Raw genomic sequence first — 20,995 nt, 5'->3', positions numbered from 1 at the left:
GCTGTTATGGTGTTAAACATGGTAAATTGAGTAGACAGGGGAGAGAAGCTGTCTCTGTGGGAGTTTTGGAGCGTCTCATCTCCCCATCATGCAGTGCTCTAAGAGCTATATTAACTTGTAATCAGATTCCACCAGTTCATTAAGGCTGTCTCCTCGTGCATCCCTTGGATGGGAGGTGGCCACTTTTTTTATTTGTGAAAGAGTCTGGTAGAGCAATGCCCACTGTAAAGCACAGAGCTGTAAGAAGCCTCTAGTCTTTGTTTCGAGACTCAGACGCCTGAGGGTAGTTTGCACAAAGACGTGGATTCTGTTAGGAAGTCTTGTCATTTGTGTGGATATACAAGAAGAGAAATGTCAGGAGACTCTGATAGCAGAGGCAGCCTTGAATGTGTGAATGCACTGTATGTAGCTATATTGTACAAGTGAGTGCAAGTGTTTGCAGCTCTACTCTATAGACTTGCAGCAGGTTGCCTAGGTGATGCCAAATGTTCTTTTCTGTTTACACTCGGCATTAATGCATTTTCAGATCACTGAAAATGTACTCGGTTACTAACGTAACCTCGGTTTTCTCTAGAAGAGGAAACAAGTACTGCGTAATATCTTACGTTAGGGGAAAACCTATTTTACATGAGATATTTAAGCCAAAAATGATCCTTAATTTTGAATTAATGTAAAACGTGTTGTGGCAGCATGCAGACATAGGCAAGACGGCTTGCGTGCCTATTAGCTGTCCTGCGGCAACTACAGCAGCCAATCGAGAGAGGCCCTTGGTGACGTCAGATCCAGTGGGGGCGCTTCGCACCCACTACGTCACCTCCTGCCAAAGCGGGCGTGGCCTGGGCCAATAAATATAGCTCGATCGGCTGAAGTGAACCAGAGCATGTTGCAGGCATGGCAAAGATACGCAGTACTCGTTCCCTCTTCTAGAGAGAACCGAGGTTATATTAGTAACCAAGTAGGTTCTCTTACGAGAGGTTCTCTCGTACTGCGTAATTTCGTACACTAAGGGAACACAGTGTAAAACTCTGTGCATGCTGGGATCCAACACCAAAGTCCCAAGGGCAGGTGCCCGGGGCTCATATAGTGCATAATCACCAGGGACTCAAAAAGAGTCTGAGAAGAGAGGCATGAGAAGTGTCATTCCCAATAAGTTAGCGGGATAATAAGTCAGGGTGAAAATGTTCGGCCTGAACTGAGTAATGGTATGGGTCTTACTTTTGCCATGGAGTTATTTTATCAATCAGCAAGTGGTGCTCAAGCGGGTGTAGTATTCTGAGCCGAAGCAATGGGGCAGACAATACTGATTTTAGACCGAAAGTAGTTTAGCATGTAAGGCGGGAACCTCTAAGTTATAAAACCTTATAAATATAGACAGAGAGGCCCAGCTTGCCGCCATACATTTATCCTGCAAGGTAATCTTGCTAGACCAAGCCCACGATGAGGCCATGCCTCTCGTGGAGTGCACTCTAACACCTAAAGGACACTTCAAGCCTTCAGACCTGTATGCCGAGTGAGACAAATGCCTGACTGGGCAAAGGAAGCTTGTGCCCTTTTCCTCATTGTAAACCGGCAAGGCAGACAGGGAAATAACCCGAGCCCTGAACGGTGTGTTTAGGGATTTAGGCACGTATCAGTGTCTTGGTTTGAGTATGACTTTCGAGTCATTTGGCCCAAATTCCAGACACATGCGCTTCACTGAAACAAGAGTCATGAGAAACATTGCCTTGAATGAAAGATGTTTCATGTCTGATAAATAGATTGGCTTGAGCGAAGCACCTTTCATGGCTTCCAAAACCGTGGAAAGGTCCCACATGGGGACTGAGGGGCGTCTGGGAGGATTCATCTCCCTTTAGCTCCCTTAAGGAAGCGGATGACCAAATCGTTCTTCCCCAGTGACTGGCCAGTCGCATGTTTCATAAATACTGCTATGGCCGTCACATAAACTTTGAGCATGGATGGGGTTATACCCTTATCCAGCAGCTCTTGAAGGAAGGTGAGAACTTCCGTAACTCCTCAGTCTAGGGATAAAAAGCCTCAGGCTATGCACAAGCCAGAAAACACAGACTATTTTGAGGAATAGAGTCATCTAGTAGATGGCGCTCTAGCCTGCGTGATCGTGTTTAACACTCCCTCTGGAAGGTTTGCAGGTACCCATTGATAGCCCATGCATGTAGGGACCACAGCTCCGGGCGAGGATGTCAAATCGAGCCCTTGGCCTGAGATAGGAGGTCTTTCCTCGTCAGTATTGGTCATGGGGCAGTGCTTGTCAGCTGCATCAGAACTGGGAACCAGGCTTGGTTTTTCCAGAGCGGAGCCACAAGTAGCACCGAGCATCTGTTTTCCCTGATTCGTTCCTATACCTGAGGCAGGAGCGAGATGGGGGAAAAACATAGAGTGGGCAGCAGGGCCGGACTTGGGCCAGCACATCCCTGCTCTTGGAGAAAGACTTTTGTCTTTTGGAAAGTGAGCGTTTTCTTGTGATGCAAACAGGTCTACCAACGCTCTGCCGAATGTCTCCCACAGCAGTAGGACCTTCTGAGTGCAGAGACCATTCTCCTGCTGGAACATTCTTTCTGGACAGTCTGTCTGGTCCCGCATTTTCTTTCAATGAACGCAGATTGTGCTGAGCCCAGACCAGAAGGCGTTCCGTCAGCCTGTAAAGGTTTCGGGATCTGACGCCACCCTGGCCATTTATGTAGGCCACCACGGACATGTTGTCCAAGCAAAACCAAGACGTGGTGACCTTTTATTCGGGGAGAAAAACGCCTCAGCGCCATCATTTCTAGAGAGTTTATGTGTAGGAGCTTCCCCCGTTCTGACCAATGGCCAAAGAACGGTCTGCCCTCGAGCAGTGCTCCCCCTCCCGAGGTGGAGGCGTCCGTGTACACTTCCTACACACACAAGGAAGTCCCCAGGTTTACACCTGACTGATACCAGTAGATTGCTCTCCAAGGTTTCAGAGCTGAGACACATTTCTGAGAAGGTCAGCTTATAAGATCTGCAGTACGGCCATCAAGTGTAATGCCAATACAGCCTGCCCAGTGGCGGTATAAGCGCGGCTGTGCATAGCGGAAGTAAAACGGCAAGCTTTAGAATGTAGCGCCATCTTAGCTCACCGTCCAGCAGAGGGCGGGCAAAGATGGGCCGCTACAACTTCTTCTACTGGAGGAAGAGATTGGTATCCTCTGTCTTTAGCACCGTCCTTCACAGAGAATGCTGCTGAGACAGAGGTACGCTGGACATCCATCCAGTCGGTTGTGCGCGGGGGGAGGTCCACAGAGCTCGCCCTATCCTCACTGTCCGACATCCGGATAGAGTTGCTGGCTTCCTCTACAGATGCAGCTATCTTGTCGTCATTAATGATGGAAGCGGCGGCGGACGGCGGCCGTTGTCCGTCGATGTAAAAAAAAAAAAAAACTAAAAAATGTTTATTGATGTTTATTTTTGATTGGGCACCAACTAGAGTACTCTAAAACATATTCTTCCAGTTGATTGAGTATTCTGCATCGAGATTTTGAATCTCTATAATGTTTAACAAAAAACTTGTATTTTTACTCTCAAAAGTTATTTATTGGTGTTTATTCACAAAAAAGCTTACTTGATGCTGTATTTATCCTGGACTCTCTCAGCTTTCTCTCTGATTTCTTACTACTCTACATTCACTCTTCACAGCCAGATGCGTTTGTTTACCCTCGGACTTAAACCTGAACTGCTTACTGACTGCATACCGTCATGACATCATTGCCTGTTGCATTGTAGCCTGCACTATTGTTTCAGAGCATTCTAGGTATGACTCAATCACTGAAAAGGTGAGAGGAGTCACACGCAGCTTTCTTATGCCTTTCTCTTTCTCTCTCTCTCTCTCGGCTCACAGACGCCATCAATAACAGGATGTTAATGCTAGACGGAATGCCTGCAGTCCGAGTCAAAGCAGAACCTCTGGAATCTGAAAGAGGGGTAAGAGAACAGTTGTTTTTTTATACAGTTATTGTCCTGAACCTCTTATCCATTCTCTTATACCACCTTCCACTTCTTTTACCCCTCACACCCCCACTCTCTCGCTGTGATACTCCTAATTAGTCCCAGGCGTGTGTGTGCGTGTGTGTGTGTGTGTGTGTGTGGAGCAGCCCTGATGTGGAGAGCCACAGATGAAACAGGAATGCTCCCAGGGCCACTGCAGCCAGGACAGCCATTTTGGCAGGGCACAAGCACAGATGCAGATACACTGCTGTTGAGAGTCTTTTTCTCTCTTCTATCATTATTTCTCCATATGCTGCTTACCTATGTGCATATGTACTCTACATGATCATCCGGGCACATCTATTAGAATACTGTTCATCTATCAGGGTTTTCAAACATGCAGAAGGGTGCTAGGGGGTCTGCGGAGCATTTTGGTGAGAAAAAGTATTTTACATAATGTGTATTTTAGGGCTGTCAAAGTTAATGTGTTAACATATTCATCAAATATGTTTAAGATATTGTTTTTAATAAAAAGAAGAATTTTTTTTAAGTTTTTATATTTAATTTGTTTTATTTAATTAACACATTTACTGACTTACTGACTTGATCTTTTTAATTCAGCCATTAACAGCCATAGCTTCTAACTGAAAGAAATAAAAAGAGATTTATAGTTATATATTAAACACTGATATTAAACACAACATTATGTATAAGTTTGTGGTGAGTAAGATTTAATACTTTTCTTTAGCAAGGATTCAGTTGATCAACAATTTTGTTGGAAAAAAAATATTATAAATAAAAAGTTTTCATAAATAAAAATATGTTTTTATTTAAACAGTCTATTCATAAAAGAATCCTGAAAAAAATATATATTAAAGATTGATAATAATAAGAAATGTGCACCACATAAGCGTATGATTTCTGAAGGAAATCACAGGAATTAACTGCATTGTAAAATATATTCTAATAGAAAGCAGTTGTTTGAAATTGTATTAATATTTCACAATATTATAGTTTTTAACTCAAATAAATGTAGTCTTGGTGAATATTTGTATTTTATAAACATTGGAAATCTTACCATACAAACAGTTGTGCATTTTGAACATTTTTTGGATATCAATTTGTTTCAAAATAGGGATTGCCGAAATTTGAATTGAATATTTCGTGGTTCTTGAAAGTTTTAAAAGCCCTGAATTATATAACTAACCTGCCACATTACCATAAGCTTTTGACTCAGAATAGCTTAGTGTATAAATTTGATTCTATTCATTCCACATGACTTTCTCAGTTAATGAAAAGCACAAAAGCAGATAATAGATGGACGAACCACTTTCTTAAAGATAGAACCTGTTAATAGTTGTGTCTGAGAGCCAACAACGTCCCCATATTTTGTTCTACTTCAGAAGCCCACATAGCAACACCTTGTTTCCTTTTTGCGAAAGGCTGATAGACGAATTTTATCCAAATGTGTCAAAATGCTGTCAAGCGCCAGGAAGTGTGCAACCTACACAATGACTCTTTGAAGTGCATCTCATTGCTCAAACGTGGTCGTCATTCCTGTGGCCACTTGCCAAGACCTTGCTGAGAACGGTTTGCCCCAGTTAATGCCCTCACCTGCTAGACCGAGATCTCATATCCTTATCCTCAAATAAAGTAGAAGTCATGAGTAAAAAGCCAAGGTGGAAAGTACGGAGGGGCGGGTGGTTGTGGTTTGAAAACCTTTCTGCAGAAACAGCTTTTTATCACCTCAAAAGCTTTTAATTTACATGCTATTCCATATGAAAGGAGGTCATGTGTTACACAGCACATCAGCTTACACTTTCAGTCTGCTATGGTTTACAGTTTCATTTGGTTTATTTCCTGCATGTTGTGGATCAGCCAGTGATACCATATGAATAATCATCAGAGGTGTAAAGAGTACCTGAAAACCATATTTAAGTAAAAGTACATATATCTTACAGCGAAAAAGACTCAAGAGGTCACTAATTTCAATACAACTGTAAAAGTTGTATATTTAAAGCCTACATGCGCTGGACATGCTGGTTTCTGCCTCATCATCTGCATGTTCTTATCTCATATGTTTCAGCAACTACCTACCTAAACGCACAAGATATATGGTGATGGCTACTTTTGTAGCAGAAATAAGCTACTGCTGAAAAAGTTAGGTGCCATGCAAAATGTATCACTCATCACAAATGTATTAGAGTAAAGAGTTTTTATATTTATTTTATACTGTATAAAGAGTGGAGATGAGGTCTATTTTGAGGTCTAGATGAGGAAGAAGGTTTGTCTCAGAGGGGCCTAAAAGGCCTAAGGCTACAGCAGCCGTAGGCACAGCTCCTCACAATGTTCTAAATACACACACAAACAGAGAAAAAAAACATATGCAGTATAAAGCCTCTTAAGCACACCCTGAAGGGTACATCACAGAAGTCAATAGAACAAGAGTGAGAGTTCAGTATAGACAAACACTGTTCTGAGTGATGGTTTTCAGCAGAAAAATAATGCAGGTTGCATTACTGCGCAAGGAACTGATTGGAAAGGGTTTGTCCCTTTTGCTTGGAACACAAAAGATTACAGAGGCAGGTTTTTTTTTCAATTAGATAGCAGTCTGTTAAGCACGGTGCTGATTGGTCATTAGAGGCACCTCCCTTCCCTTTACAACCCTCATTAGCAGGGTGCTGATTGCATGCTATGCTAATAGAAATTCACTCACTGGGTTTGATTACTACCCTGTCTGTGCAGCTGTGCAGCATTTTTGAAGAATATAATACTAAAGTTTACTAAAAATCTGACCATGTTCAGCATTTATTACAGCAAAAAAGTAGATGATGTAAAAAAAAAAAAACATGCATTTCATATAAATGTGTTATTTGATTTGCGATCAGGTTAATGGATGGGTTCAGTATGAATCAGGAGTTTCTCTTGTTTAATTTGATATACGTAAGCCTATTTACTCAACTTTCACCTAGAATGCCTGTTATCTGTTTTCAATTGGGAGCCAATGTTTTCATGTGTTTGTTTAATAATGTCTTGCCAATTTGGTTGCTGTTTTAGAACATTTTAATAATTATATTTTTGTTGTTGTTTTTTTTATCAATATGCTTATACAGTGGAGTTGGGGAAAGGGGTTAATGAGGGTTGGTGTAAAAAAAAAACTGATTTGGAGATATTTGCAGACCCTATAATCCCTTAATAGCCCCTTAATAATAATAATCTCTTAATAGCAAAAGCCACACGCCATAGTTATTGTTACTACGCCCGTCAAACAAATGGTCAAACACGACCAGCACGACAGATTGCCATGACGGGAAGAGGTGTATACCTGTGCATGTCAGTGACCTTTTTTGGAGCAATACCTCACCAAAATCCTCCAGATCGAGGCAAAAGGGGTTACAATATGCAATATTCAAAATATAAAAATGTGCAATGAAGGAGACACCACTACTATCGAGGCTAATACTTACCGGTCTCAAGCGAAATCTGAAAACCCCATGACCTTATCCACAAGTTTTCTACGCCCCATGAGGCCTTGCGTCAAAAGTGGGCGTGACTTCCGGTTTGAAGTAAACAAAGCGCTACTTGACATGCTTGACACTCGTTCATTCAACAGTTGACAGTCATTCAAGTTATAGCGATCCAAACTAGCTAACGATGTGGGAACACAACCTCAACGAAATTCAAAAGGGTGAAATAACAGTACCTTTACCTCCGCAGTGGTTGATTGGGAGTATTATAATAACATTATTAATAATCAATACTCATCAAGGCATGGTGACAGACAGTTGTGCGAGCTGACAAACAATTAAAATAAAAAATACACACTTAGTCATTGTGCTTTGGAGTTTATTCAAAATTATAAATGAATGTGCAGCTTGAATACATTAACTGGCACATTTGGTATTCTGTCAACACAGGCTTTGATCCTGAGTTTAGGTGTAACATCAGTAGCGAACAGCCAATCACATGCTGATAGATTTTAGAGAATATTAAGAATTTAAACAAATGTACACAGGAAGATTCGTCGTCTTTTGGGAGGTGATGGAAACTACAGTCGTTGGCAGGATCAGAGACGGGCTCTGGCAGGATCGCTGTGATCACTCAAAACAATCCCGTTTAAGCCACTGAATTAGTTTAGTCCAGTTCCCTATCGAGGGAACTCAACACTGCGTCGATAAAATCGACTCTTTGGGGACGCTCCCTAAGCGATTTTATCGACGCAGTGTCTCGTTCCCTTCTCAGGGAACAAGGGTTATAGTCATAACCCAAAACGTTCCCTATCGAGGGAACTCAACACTGCGTCGATAAAATCGCTTAGGGAGCGTCCCCAAAGAGTCGATTTTATCGACGCAGTGTCTCGTTCCCTTCTCAGGGAACAAGGGTTATAGTCATAACCCGAGACGTTATACATACAACCGCGAACAGCACATGTTGTCCCTGAGCTCCGTAACGGCATCTCTCATAAAGATTGGCGTCTTTAAATAGTAAAATAATTCTTCGAAAAACAGCTAGCCTCTTTGCTAACTAACACACAAAATACCATTGGAATGCTACTTCCGCCGCCTCACCGGAAGTTTCACCCACTTTATTTTTTACATGAGCGCCCCTCAGAAACTTGTGGATATAAGCTGGTTCAGTGCCTAATTGTTTGGAGTTAGAAATATATCGCACTCGCACTGCATATTTAGTAATTTTGCCTCAGTTACAGGATTAACGTTATAACTTACATTCGCTTTAACAAGCAGGTTGTTCATTACCACAGCAACCGCTTGCGTGTCATGTTGAATGGGATTTTCGTGTTTAAAAAGCAACGATACATAAGAGATGGAAAGATGCAGATAACCATACATTATTTAAGCTTATTTCTAATCGATGCAATATTAAAGGTGCTCTAAGCGATGTCACACGTTTTTTAGGCCCAAACATTTTTTTGTCACGTACAGCAAACATCTCCTCACTTTCCGCTAGCTGCCTGTCCCCTAATCACACTGTAAAAAAACGCGGTCTATGCAGACAACCCAGGCTCCACAAATGGCAACAAAGACAAACTGCGGCAACCCGCTCCACGAAACATAACAAACTGTTCCAGCCAATAGCTGACAAGAAGGTCCTGTGGGTCAGTGCAGATGAGGAGGAGGGAGGGTCTATCTAGCCTCCGTTTTGTTTAAAAATATGACATCGCTTAGAGCACCTGTAATATATGAACTGACGTCAAGTAAGCTTCATAGTTTCCCCATTGCGAACGTGCACTCCTCTAAACTGTAACTTTACTTAGTCCACGGGTGCTGCACTGCTAGTTGACTGCTGCTCATTTCCCCCCAAGAATATCACGTTAACAACAACCCTTTAGAAAACATAATTCCTTTGTGGATCCTCTTGATCTGCTTTCATATTGCTTTGACCAATCGGAGTTGCTCAGTCTCAGTACGCTGTGCGCAAGTTAACCAGATTCGACAAATTTAACTGGGATTGGGGCCGTCCACACTGTTTTATCGAATTGTAGGCACCACTCATGCTGTGGTTTCTGCTTTGGAAACTCCCCCAGACAATCTCTTGGGGTACATAGTGTCTGATTTACAAACGCTATGGGCTTATGTACAAACGCTTCACCATCTTGCTTGGAGTCAATGTTTGACGGTCCTGCTTACATAGTAATGGTTGCTATGATGTGTGATTGGACAATGGCTGTTTTGGGGGAGGGGCCGGTGAAAGGTCAATGAAGTAGAGCTGTGAACAAGTTTCATTGTGCTTTTTCTTTAGCCCCAAAACTCCTGAAAGAGTCTAAATCACCAATGAACCATTGCTGTCAGCGCTGTCACACTTTTCAGAAAGCGGTTTCTTTGTTCTGGATATACTGCTCTTTTCCCTGCCCAGTCATATCAGTATTGTAACCCTGACCTTAAGGTCATGTGTCCTGACCTGTGACAATGCCCTGTGAACCCTGAATGACTCCACCTGGGTTTTTACAGGTCCTGTCAGCATATTTAATTGCCTGACATTTGTTTGTTTTTGGATTCAAATGCAGTTTTATTGTACCACATACTGCTGATTCATGGGTCGGTAACGCTCAGAGTGACTCTACGTGCCGGAGTAAAAATAGTATGAGCTCTGGGGGGAAAAATGTAATTTGCTTCTGGCCCACTCAGTCTGCACAAAGAAAAGTGAGTCTATAAACAAAGTCAAGCCGTGATTGTGCAGCAGATTTATCACATCTGCAGTTGCAATTCGAGAACTTTTCCCCTCGGTTTAATGAGCTGCTCTGTCATGATTATCCACCTGCCCAGGACTGATCATTTCACTGTATGCGCTTACTGTAGAGATGAGCGCTTTGTCTGCTATAGCACTTTAGGTGTTTTTGCACAGACAAATGTGAGGAGTTGACAGATCCTGTCCCCAAGATGTAGTTCTGATAGTTGAGAAAGCAAAAAAAAGGGGAAACTATGTTTTGTCCATGTTGCTGACCACAATTTGAATGTGCCGGAATTGTTGTTATTAATTATATTATGAAAAGCTTTTCTTCATGTTTTTGATCAACTGTACAATTGAAAGAATTTTACATCATTTGATCTAAAGCTTCATTGACTTGATTTTCCGATAATTGATTCACTGTAATACTAGGGGCCTCTATTACACATCTTCCTGAAATAGTACTGAATTTCTGGATCTAAAACGAGCGGAGAAGAATCAGAAATAAACGAAAAAAGCATGGCTGACAAACATGTAAGCTAACACGATCAACAAACATTAAACAGCATTTAAATCAAAACTGGCTACCGTTAACGAAAGAAATGTCGACCCAGGACAAGATATACTGCTGTGCAAGCTTTGTGGGTATTGATGGACTCGATCTATGTCTTGATCACCACTCTGAATCCGAAACGGTGGTAGTCTTTAACAAAAATGAGAATGTCTCCGCTTTTTTTCAGAATGTTGTCTTGAACAAATGTTTTTAATGTTTTTTTTTCAAAAAATAAATAAATAAATAAAAACAACATGAGCCTTTGCTTTTTAACAACACAAAATATAACAACATATTTTGGGGGCCATGAAAGTTTTGGAAAAAAAAAAATATATATATATTTTTAAAATGCTGGTATTTAATAGTTCATATTTAAATACAATTATACATATAAAAAATGAACAAATTATTATTATTATTTTAAATCAATGAATTACTGTCATTATGCAAATAAAAAAGAGCTCATCAATGAACATTTGTTTTAGAAATTTAATTAAAGAGATTTACATGGCTTTTATATATTTCTTCCTCACAGTCACCCAAAGTGCACGGCTATCCTGATATGGAGTCGGTGCCAATCCTACTCAGCAAAGTGAAGGCAGAACCTCCAGAAGACCTGCTCTCATCCGAGCAGTTCCAGACCCAGACGGAGCCCGTGGACCTGTCAATCAACAAAACACGGACATCGTCTCCTTCATCCAACACCTCACCCATTACCTCAGCCTTCTCTCCATCTTCTTCTTCATCATCGTCGTCCTCACCTTCCGTCATCGCCTCCATCTCCGCGGGAATGCCCTCCGTTTTGACACCCGGGCCGTTGGTGGGCTCTTCTCATGGAGTTAGAGGCCAGCAGTTTTTGCACATCATCCACCCTGTTCCCCCTTCGAGTCCCAGTAAACTGCCCAGTCAGGTGCACCGTATCCCTGTTGTGGTGCAGTCACTGCCCCTCATGTACACCACATCCATACGCTCTCCTTCCACCCTCAACTCCACCATCATGTTACCTCTACTGGACGAGGCCAAGTGCCTGGGCAAAGGTAAGGACCTCATTTTTGGATTGTTCAATAATTGCAGTTGATTCATTTTTCATACAGTTGAGTTGAAAAGTTGGATACACCCAAAAATGAAAATTCTCACCCTCAAGTTGTTTCAAACCTTTATGAGTTTCTTTCTTCTGCTGAACACAAAAGAAGATATTTTTAAGAACGATTGGAACTTTGGCACCATTGACTTCCATAGTATTTTTTTTTCTACTATGGAAGTCAATGGTGCCAAACAACTGTTCCAAACGTTCTTCAAAATATCTTCCTTTGTGTTCAGTAGAAGAAATAAACTTGTACAGGTTTACAACAACTTGAAGGTGAGTAGATGATGACAGAATCATTTTTGCGTGGAGTATCCCTTTAACAGTTTGATAATTACTTAATTGATCACCACTGTGCCCCTGGAGGAAGCACTTAACATCAACCTGCCAAGGGAATGCTGAAATCGAATGAAATTTTGATCACTGGGGGAAAAATTAAAGCTGATTTAAAATAATCTGTTTGGATTTGTAAAACTAGTTTAATTTCTCCACAGAAAAGTACCATACTCATAATGACATGCAAACAGCGGTTGATTATCCTCAGCTGCCTGTGTACTGCCTACTGTTAGGGAGTATGTGATATGTGTTAAATATATATATAGTATACAGCGTAAAAGCAAAGTGAACTAATAGTCTTTTGCTAATGAACCAAAAATGAGATTAAGCGAACATTAAGCAAATTTCTGTTTCACTTTGTTGAAATTTTATTTTTGTGGGGTCAAATGTGAAAACACAATTGAGATTAAAGCTACAATGTAGAGATGTGCTTCTTACAGTTGTTCAAGTTAAGAAATGGGTGTTTCTTCAACTTTAGGCACTTTTACATCCCAGTTTTTATTATACGTCTAGCCCACAGTTGCGGTGTTTTTTTTTTTTAACCTCAAACAACAATTTTTCCCATAATAATGTTTTATATATAAGTGTGTGTACTTGTTTACCAAGGACACAACAATGTTCAGTGAGGAATGAAACATTACTGCTCAAAAGAAAATGGTGCCATAGTTTATTATAGTAATTTCAATTAAATTATGTGTATTTATGATACATAATGTGTTAACTGTGAAAATAGCCATAGCTAGATTAAGGTTTCTTTTTATTAAATAAAAAAGAAGAAGAAGCTCAAAATGTCCTTTCCACCACGAAATTGTGAAATGTTCAGAAAAAAAAAAAAAAAGACAAAAATTGTCCTGGAATAGATGTTTGGCCTCTATTGGACATTGTTAGTAGACGAATTTACTCAGGGCAAAAGTGGCCATTGTTTAAGAAACATCCATCTAGGGAGTTGTATTGCACACTTAAGGCCCACAGTTATGCAGTATCTTAAGACACTAAACCTGGGATGAATGTGGTTTCTTCAAATGTAGGATATGTGTTGCTGTCTCAAGTCCATCATGCCCTAATCAGAAGCACACATCTTGCGTGGTGCGTTCCCAAACTCTCGAGACCTCACCGGACTGCTGTTTAGAGTTGGTTTCCTGTAGGGCGTTTTAATACTCTGGCAGTAAGCCATGATGTTCTTGGGTGTTGCTGTCAAATGGTGTTCGGCCCGAGCAGAGGGCACAAGGGAGCTGTTTGTTGCTCAACCTCTTGTTTATCTGGGAAGGGTGTCTGTCCCAAATGGTTGGGCAGGGCTGGGCATCCTGCTAGAAGGAGGATTTAAATACTGGGTGTCTTGCTCAGCTTCAGATGAGGAAAGAGAGGAAAAACAAGGTTTGCATAATGGGGTGGGGCGGATATTGAAGATGGGTGGCACCGCGAGTAGTTAGGAACATAGCAACACGGACTCCACCCAGAGAGCTCTGAATCGGCACAGAGGAAATGGGGTCAGACCTGGGCGGGTTCAACAGGGTAGCAGACGGTGATATGCTTACATGATAGTGAGACAGTTACATTTTACCTCTAGATTGAGACACCAGTATGCACCGATCAGCACTTACATGTAAATGTTTTCATCATGGCCACTGACAGCTGGAAACACAATGGACAGCGCACACTTTTACATGCTCACGCATACTCGTGCACAGGTTGCCAGGGGGAGGTGGGAGGGGGTGTGCCCTTCTCCACAGCTCTGTCTCTGCTGAGTTACCATGGAAACAGGCAATGGCTGGAAACAACAGGAGAAAGAAATCATGGGGTTTGCTTCACCACCTCTTATGAACTCTCGCTTTTGTCATTGCCTTTATATGGTCGTTTTTAAGAAATATCCAGGCAAGCTATGGACTGTAGGTAGATTGAATGGATTATGGTGGAAACAGTTGACGGGCAGTACAAAGACAGGCATTTTTATTTGCGAATGCTGTAATATCTGTCTATACTACAGAGGAAATTCAAAATTATTCATATTTTTTAAAGATGGTTTTCCTCATAATTTAGTCTTGCATCTTTTAGTTGAGGTATATAGCAAATTAAAAAGTGCAGCACAAACTAAAAAGACAAATAAAATTAAATAAAAGAATACAATTTCAAAAGTATAGTACAAATAAGAAGTTATAAAATATGTTTGTGCATTAAAAATAATCAGGGGAATCAACGGTATACAAATATGATTCTGGATCTGTTTTGAACATTGATCTTGTATCATAATAAATTGTTTTGCATTAGCCTAGAGGTTATAATCTGCAATATGCTATAACTGATTTGAGTCTAGCCTGCTCTGAGTAGACACAATGGAGAAGGAGAGAGAAAAGCTCCAGGCTCTTGTAATGTCTAATTAATCTTTCGTTGAAATCCTCCGTAGTTTTTGTTGAGCGTTTGTGGCTAAAGTGGATGTTTAAGCCCCTTTGCAAAAGGCATAGAAACAGCTTATGGCTAACGGTAAAAAGCAATAGGTGTAAAGCTAGACCAGTGCATGTGATGTTTAACTTAATGGTTCTTTACTAGTAAATTGCACATTTAAAAAAAGGAGTGCTGGTGTTTTCTCGCAGGGTTGTATGCACACAAGTTTTGGCTCTGTAAGATTTTTAGAGAAAGTCTCTTATACTCGTCATCGCCAAGGCTGCATCTACCTGATCAAAAATACAGCAAAAGTATTGCAAAATATTATTATAATTGAAAATATGTGCTAATAGATTTTGAAATGTAATGTAATCATCATTACTCCAGTCTTCAGTGTCACATGATCATTTTTATAAATCATTCTCATATCCCGTTTTGCTGCTCAAGAAATAATTATTATTTATCAACGTTGAATAGAATAGAAAGTTCAGCATTTTGAAATCATTTTCTGTAAACATTTTAAAGGCTTTAATGTCACTTTTGAACATTAAAAAAAAAAAAACATTATCAGTGTGTGGTTTACTGAGGTGCATTGTCTGCAGTCGCAGTTAAAAAAAAACATGGCCCTCAAAATGTTAAAGTTTTACACTTAAATGCTTCTGAGTTCAAATAACTGACATCTTAAGTTTTCCCATCATTCATACAGAAATTCATAAATTGGCAGCATAACTATGTCCAACACCCCTAGAAATAAAGGGTGGGTGGCAGCACAGAGCTGTTGTCTTTATGCTCTCCGGGTGTCTGATCGCCTGTGCTGGTGACATGCCCGTAGTACACACCGCCCTAGGCTGATTGGGAGACAGCACGGACACCTCTGATCCGGGATCAGGTCTGACAGACTGCTGAGAGAGCAGCAAATTAGAAGTGTAGCCCTGCAGCCTGGGCTAACCCACATAATATTAACAAAGCTTTGAGTCAGGGAGAATGCTGCTCTCAATCTGTGGGGAATGAGATACAGTAATCAGAGATGGGTGTACTGTGACCGCCAGGCTAAAACAATGACATACAGCAAGACATATGCAGGTGTGTCTGAATTAAGAACTTGTAATTGATGACAAACTCACAAACAAGCACACACCTGAAATGTATCATTAGCTATTAAAATACTGGTTGTCTTCGTAGTACATTATGTCCGAACCAGGACATGATAAAGCATCAATATTTTTCCGTTTCCATTTTTGTGTTTGGCAGATGCTTCTATTCAAGGTTTACTTTTTTCATTTTTTTTTAGGTGAATAACTATGTTCTGATTGTCTGAGTCTGTCACTTCATACCATTGTTGTTATTGTTAACTAAAACTATTAAGAGTCCTTTAAAAAAATTGAAATAAAACTGAAATATAATACATATAAATATTAAATTAAAAACTTGCAAAGCAAAAATAAATGTTGCCTTGGCACCTAACTGAAATAAATAAGTAAATTACTTATTTAAATATTAAATTATATTAAAATATAATTATATTATATTTATATTAAAATATTAAATATATTATATTAAATTAACTTATATTAAAATAACAAAAAGCATATAAGAATATTGCTACAAATAAAATATAAAAATTTGCTAATAATATAAGCCTATTCAAAAAATTAATAAATACTATAATAGTAAATAGTAAGTACTATAATACAAAATTAAATAATACTAAAATAGCACTGCTACCCGCAGCAGTCACTTTCAATGAGGACAGAAATTGACTGTGTCGCTGGAAATGCTGTTGTATTGTGGCTGGTTACCAATAAGTTTTTAGGTGCTGTAAGATGAATTGAAGGGTGTTCCTTTTTCCCAAGGACCCTTTTGGCCCTGTCAACCTTTTAGTAAATAAACCGCAGGGTCATTTCAGCCATCTCAAAATTATGTACTGTGTTTAATATCAAAATTATATTTATATTATTTTTGGGCATTTGAAAAGTTGCAAATATAAATAATGAGGGGACGATAATGTTTCCAAGACAGTTAAAGTGACCTTAATACAATAAACTGAAAAAAAAAAAGGTTGAAATCTGTTCGTTTTAATAAAAATCAACCCCAGGGACATTAAGGTGCCAAAAGTTGAAGAAACACCCTGAAATGCTGTGCTAATTTCTGCTCAGCGTCATGTGGCATATTGTGAGCTTCTGAATGGGCCTGAGAATGGCCTCGGGCAGAACGCATATTACAGTCATGTAACTAACCTCCTCCTCTGTTGTTCTCCCCCTGCGGCAGCACAAACAGATCCCAATGGCCTGTCGCCAAGACAAATCAAAAGTGACAGTGATGATGACGACCTGCCAAACGTGACCTTGGACAGTGTTAATGAAACAGGATCCACAGCGCTGTCTATAGCACGAGCAGTGCAGGAGTGAGTATCCTCCAAATACACACTCTCACAAACACACCAGCCTGCACTGGAAATTAAGCTCCAACATATGCAGACCGGCAATCTTCAGCTAGAAAATTGTATCGACATACTGCTAACGGTCTGCTTTGAAGTTTGACTTTAAAGAAGTGGATCCAAGGCCCCCCTTAGTCCAAGACAATATTCAAGGTCCCTTCCATCTACTGATATGTTGTAATAAAAATAAGTAAACTCCCAAATACGATGATAGCTTAATGTTGTACATCTGTATTTTTAGTGTATTGTTTCAGCATCTTAACTAGGATTACACAGAGATTTAGATTTATATTAATTATATTAACTTTGTTCAATTAGGACATTTGAGTTTTTTATTAAAAAAACAAAACATTACTGATGTGCATCTTGAGACAAAACAAATGTACTGACATATTTTAAGGAATGTCAGTGCAAGTTGCTTTCAGTTAAAACATGCATTTTGGGCTGGGACTATAGGCTTAAGGCCATTGCACACTGAGTCCGATATTTTCGTACACGTGATTTGTGGCTCTGAATTGTCAAAACACCATTCAAACGGCATTCAAACTGCTTGCTACGGATGCGAAAAACGCCGAAAATCGAAACCGATTCGATTTTTTTTATGACGGACGAACATTTCGGAGGCAGTGTGCAAGCGTCATTGACATAACGTGAGGTCATATGCGAAAATTCCGGACGCGAATTTCGGACTCAGTGTGCAAAGACCTTTAGCCTTGTCTGTGAAACCGGGGGTTAATATAAATAATTTGAATACTTATTGGGACCCCCTGGTTTTTTAACGTGCGAAAATTTCGGACGCGAATTTCGGACTCAGTGTGCAAGGGCCTTTAGCCTTGTCTGTGAATTACCGGGGGGTAATTTGAATACTTATTGGGACCCCCTGGTTAAGAACCACTGCTTTAAGGTTGTTCACCCAAAAATGAAAATGTATTTACAGTTTTGTGTTGTTCCCCTGTTTGACTTTTTTCCCTGCGAAACATGATAAAGATATATTAAAAAAATGTCTTTGATTGGACCCCATTGACATTCATTGTATGGACAAAAATAAACCGAATGTTGTTTTAAACCTCTTTGACTTTCACTGTATGGAGAAACACTTGAAAATCTTCCCCAGAGAACAAAAAGTCATGCAGGTTTGGAACGACAAGAGTGTGAATGAATAATTTCAGAATGGTCATTTTTGGATGAACTATCCCTTTAATGTATTAAAGAGTTGGAAACGAACACCTATCAACAGACTTGTGCAAACTGTGAAGCGTTTCCTTATAGGCCATTCTTTGAAAAAACAGCTCTTTGGGAACATTAGCTGTCATCTCCCATTCTTGCCCGCACTACTCTTTACTTCAGATGAGGTAGTCGTCCCATTAAAGACAGTGACATGATCAAAACCAGAAGACTCTTAAGCCTGCAGGCTGTAAAAAACAGACTAGGACTTCTCCCAAAGAGTTTTCCATAAGCCAGCCCCCCTACCAGCACCCTGTCGTCTGACTGTTATTTAGGCAAATGGTTTGGAAAGTATTCCTGGATTCCTCTGTATGTCAGAGCTCATGCACTTATTCCCTGCAAATGTTTCCCTTTGCTCCGAATGTGTTGCGAACGAACAGTACTAGGACTTTGCCCCCCAGTGCAGCAGAATGCCAAAACACAGTTTAACCAGGTTTGCAAGAATGGTGTTATTGGGAGAGCTGCTGCTTTTGGCTGTTTACAGAGAGAGATGGAGAAAGAGGTCATGTGTGCAGCTGTGTTCATTCTAGCATGTGAAATAAGATAACATTGTGGGCAGCGTCACCATAAAAAACACTGATAGCATGGCGGACTCAATGAACATGAACAAATAAGCATCTATCACATCAAGGAAGTGTTTGATGAAGAATATTGTCATTTAATTGGGTCAGTGTTTTTGCGCAGTAATCGAAGGAGAAAATTTGGGCTATAAATTGCAGTCTAAACTGAGACCAGAGCGTCTAACGGTAGGAGTGATGTCTTCCCTTTGAGGGGTGAGTTTGTGGACGCATAGGTTGGCTGGCACCGTGAAGCCCGCGGGACTAAAATAACCGGGCTCACGGACCTGTCAGAGGCCAGTCACAGCCGACCCAAAATGACTCAGTCTCCACTATAAGACTGTCCTCAACACCAGACGAGCCAATTTAGGAGAGAGAGAACTGCTAGCTCTGCACTTAATTTAAATATCTATGCTGCTAAGAAGCCGTCTATTACACTGAGCGAGAGGCCAGATGTATTATGTGCTGATATCTGGCTTTAACTGACTGATATCAGTTTCAGAAGAACAGATAAAAAGCCTGTGCCTTTCGCCTCTCTGAGTGACAAATGCATCTACTACATGTGAGTTGCTGTATTTTGTGTGTTCAACAGCAATCTATGAATCCCAATGGGAAAGGGACTGTAATATCATTAAAGCGGCCATGGCAGGTTAATTTGGGTCCCTCGAGTACCAAAGGGTTATTCGGTCAGACAGGTTGGGACTGTGGCTACACACACACAGACACAGTTCTTTTAGGGCAGAAACACACTTGCATGTTCCTGTATTACGGGCATTATCAAACTTCAGTACTAAGGATGAATGATTATATTCATTATTATTTACTGCTGTGGCCTATATTAGATATCTATTATTGACTTATATGGGATACTTTTGCCATTAACTAGTGCTGACTTAAAATGATAGCTCAATTAGTATTGATACAATATTTATAATAAATATTCTACTATATTATTTTATATTTAGACATGGAGTAGGCATACATTAGTCTAACCAAATCTCTCCCTGGTTCTTCTCTGTCATTCCTTTCTGAAGCCTGTTTTCTCTTTTAGGGATTGCTGGATGAGATGCAGGTCTTGTTGTGAGTGTATGTTTAGGGGAGCGTTTCAGAGCATATTCGCTGGTTACTCTGAAGGGAGAGCTGAGACAAAAGGAGCAAAAGCTCAATTCATTCTGATTTGAAACATTTTAGAACCAAATGATTATTTTTATTAGCTTGTGTACGCATAGGCTGTTGTCTACTATTTTTATTATTATTATAGAACCAAACAATTCATACACCCCACCTCCAAACACAGACAAAAGCACAAAGTCAGGACGACAGGATTTACAGGGTTGCGGGGTTTACACAAGAGGTGTTTCAAAGGTCGAGGCATCATCTGGCCTGCAAAGCTCTTCTATGTTCTAGTGACGGCATAGCGTATGGGGGATCAGTGGCTGGACATGGATAAAGACTTTGATTCAACTAAAATTGTATATAAAAGTGAAGAAAAAAGTGGGGTATAACTAAAAGTAGCTTGGTCCTCATCGTGCTGGGGGTGTGAGGGTTGGGCTTGGCAAAATACGAGTCCATCCAACCAGGAGATCATCCTACAGTAGTACTTGGTGTCGTTGCACCATACATGAATCTAAAGGACACCTGGTGCCTGCAAGGGAGGACAGCAGATGTGTGAGACTGGATGTCAGGACTCTTGGCTAGATGTTTATTACATTATAGATTTAAATTAAAGATATACCGAAAATTTATTTAGTTGATATTTAAATTAATTACTCAAAGTTTCAATGTTTTATTTATTTATTTTTTTGTTGTTGTTGTTTTTCAACCAAAAATCCCAAGAAAAGCTAGTAAAAAAAAAACAATCAATAAATAAAATTATATACATATACGCTACCATTCAATCATTTTGGATTTTTTTTTTTTTTTTTTTGAAAGACATTAATATTTTTATTCAGCAAGCGTCAAGGACACATTCAATTGTAAAATAAAAAGGCATAAAAGAAATGTGAAATGTATAATATCACAAAAGTTTTGCAGAACATGCTGCTGAAAATTCAGCTTTGCCTTGACAGGATTTAAATTCCATTTGAAAAATGTTTGAAAAAGAAAATAGCTTTTTAAAATTGTAATAAAATTTCACAACATTTTATTGTATTTTTGAACAAGAAAAAAAATGCAGCCTTGGTCAGCATAAGAGACTAGTTTCAAAAACATTTAAAAATCCTACCGGCCCAAAAACGTTGAACAATATTAGTTTCCCTCATGTGTTTGTAAGCTGTAAT

The 20,995-nt window shown here is 39.9% G+C and overlaps 1 protein-coding gene across 4 annotated transcripts in view; it reads left to right on the top strand.

Moving 5' to 3' along the window:
- Positions 1-20,995, top strand: part of klf12b (Kruppel like factor 12b) — a 43,412-nt gene that overhangs the window by 19,991 nt on the left and 2,426 nt on the right. For 3 of the 4 annotated variants that reach the window (XM_039655452.2, XM_039655451.2, XM_039655453.2), the window contains exons 2-4: positions 3,875-3,957; positions 11,235-11,736; positions 16,767-16,902. In XM_039655452.2, coding sequence (XP_039511386.2) covers positions 3,892-3,957; positions 11,235-11,736; positions 16,767-16,902 — 704 coding nt within the window. In that variant the 5' untranslated portion in view covers positions 3,875-3,891. Of the gene's footprint in view, positions 1-3,704; positions 3,788-3,874; positions 3,958-11,234; positions 11,737-16,766; positions 16,903-20,995 lie in introns of those variants that run through there. The other variant, XM_039655450.2, reaches the window with a different exon arrangement.

This window comes from Pimephales promelas, chromosome 7, assembly GCF_988280905.1.
Source record: "Pimephales promelas chromosome 7, fPimPro1.hap1.1, whole genome shotgun sequence".
NCBI lineage: Eukaryota > Metazoa > Chordata > Actinopteri > Cypriniformes > Leuciscidae > Pimephales > Pimephales promelas.
The sequence above is the reverse complement of the archived record's forward strand: the minus strand, read 5'-3'. Positions and strand labels throughout refer to the sequence as shown.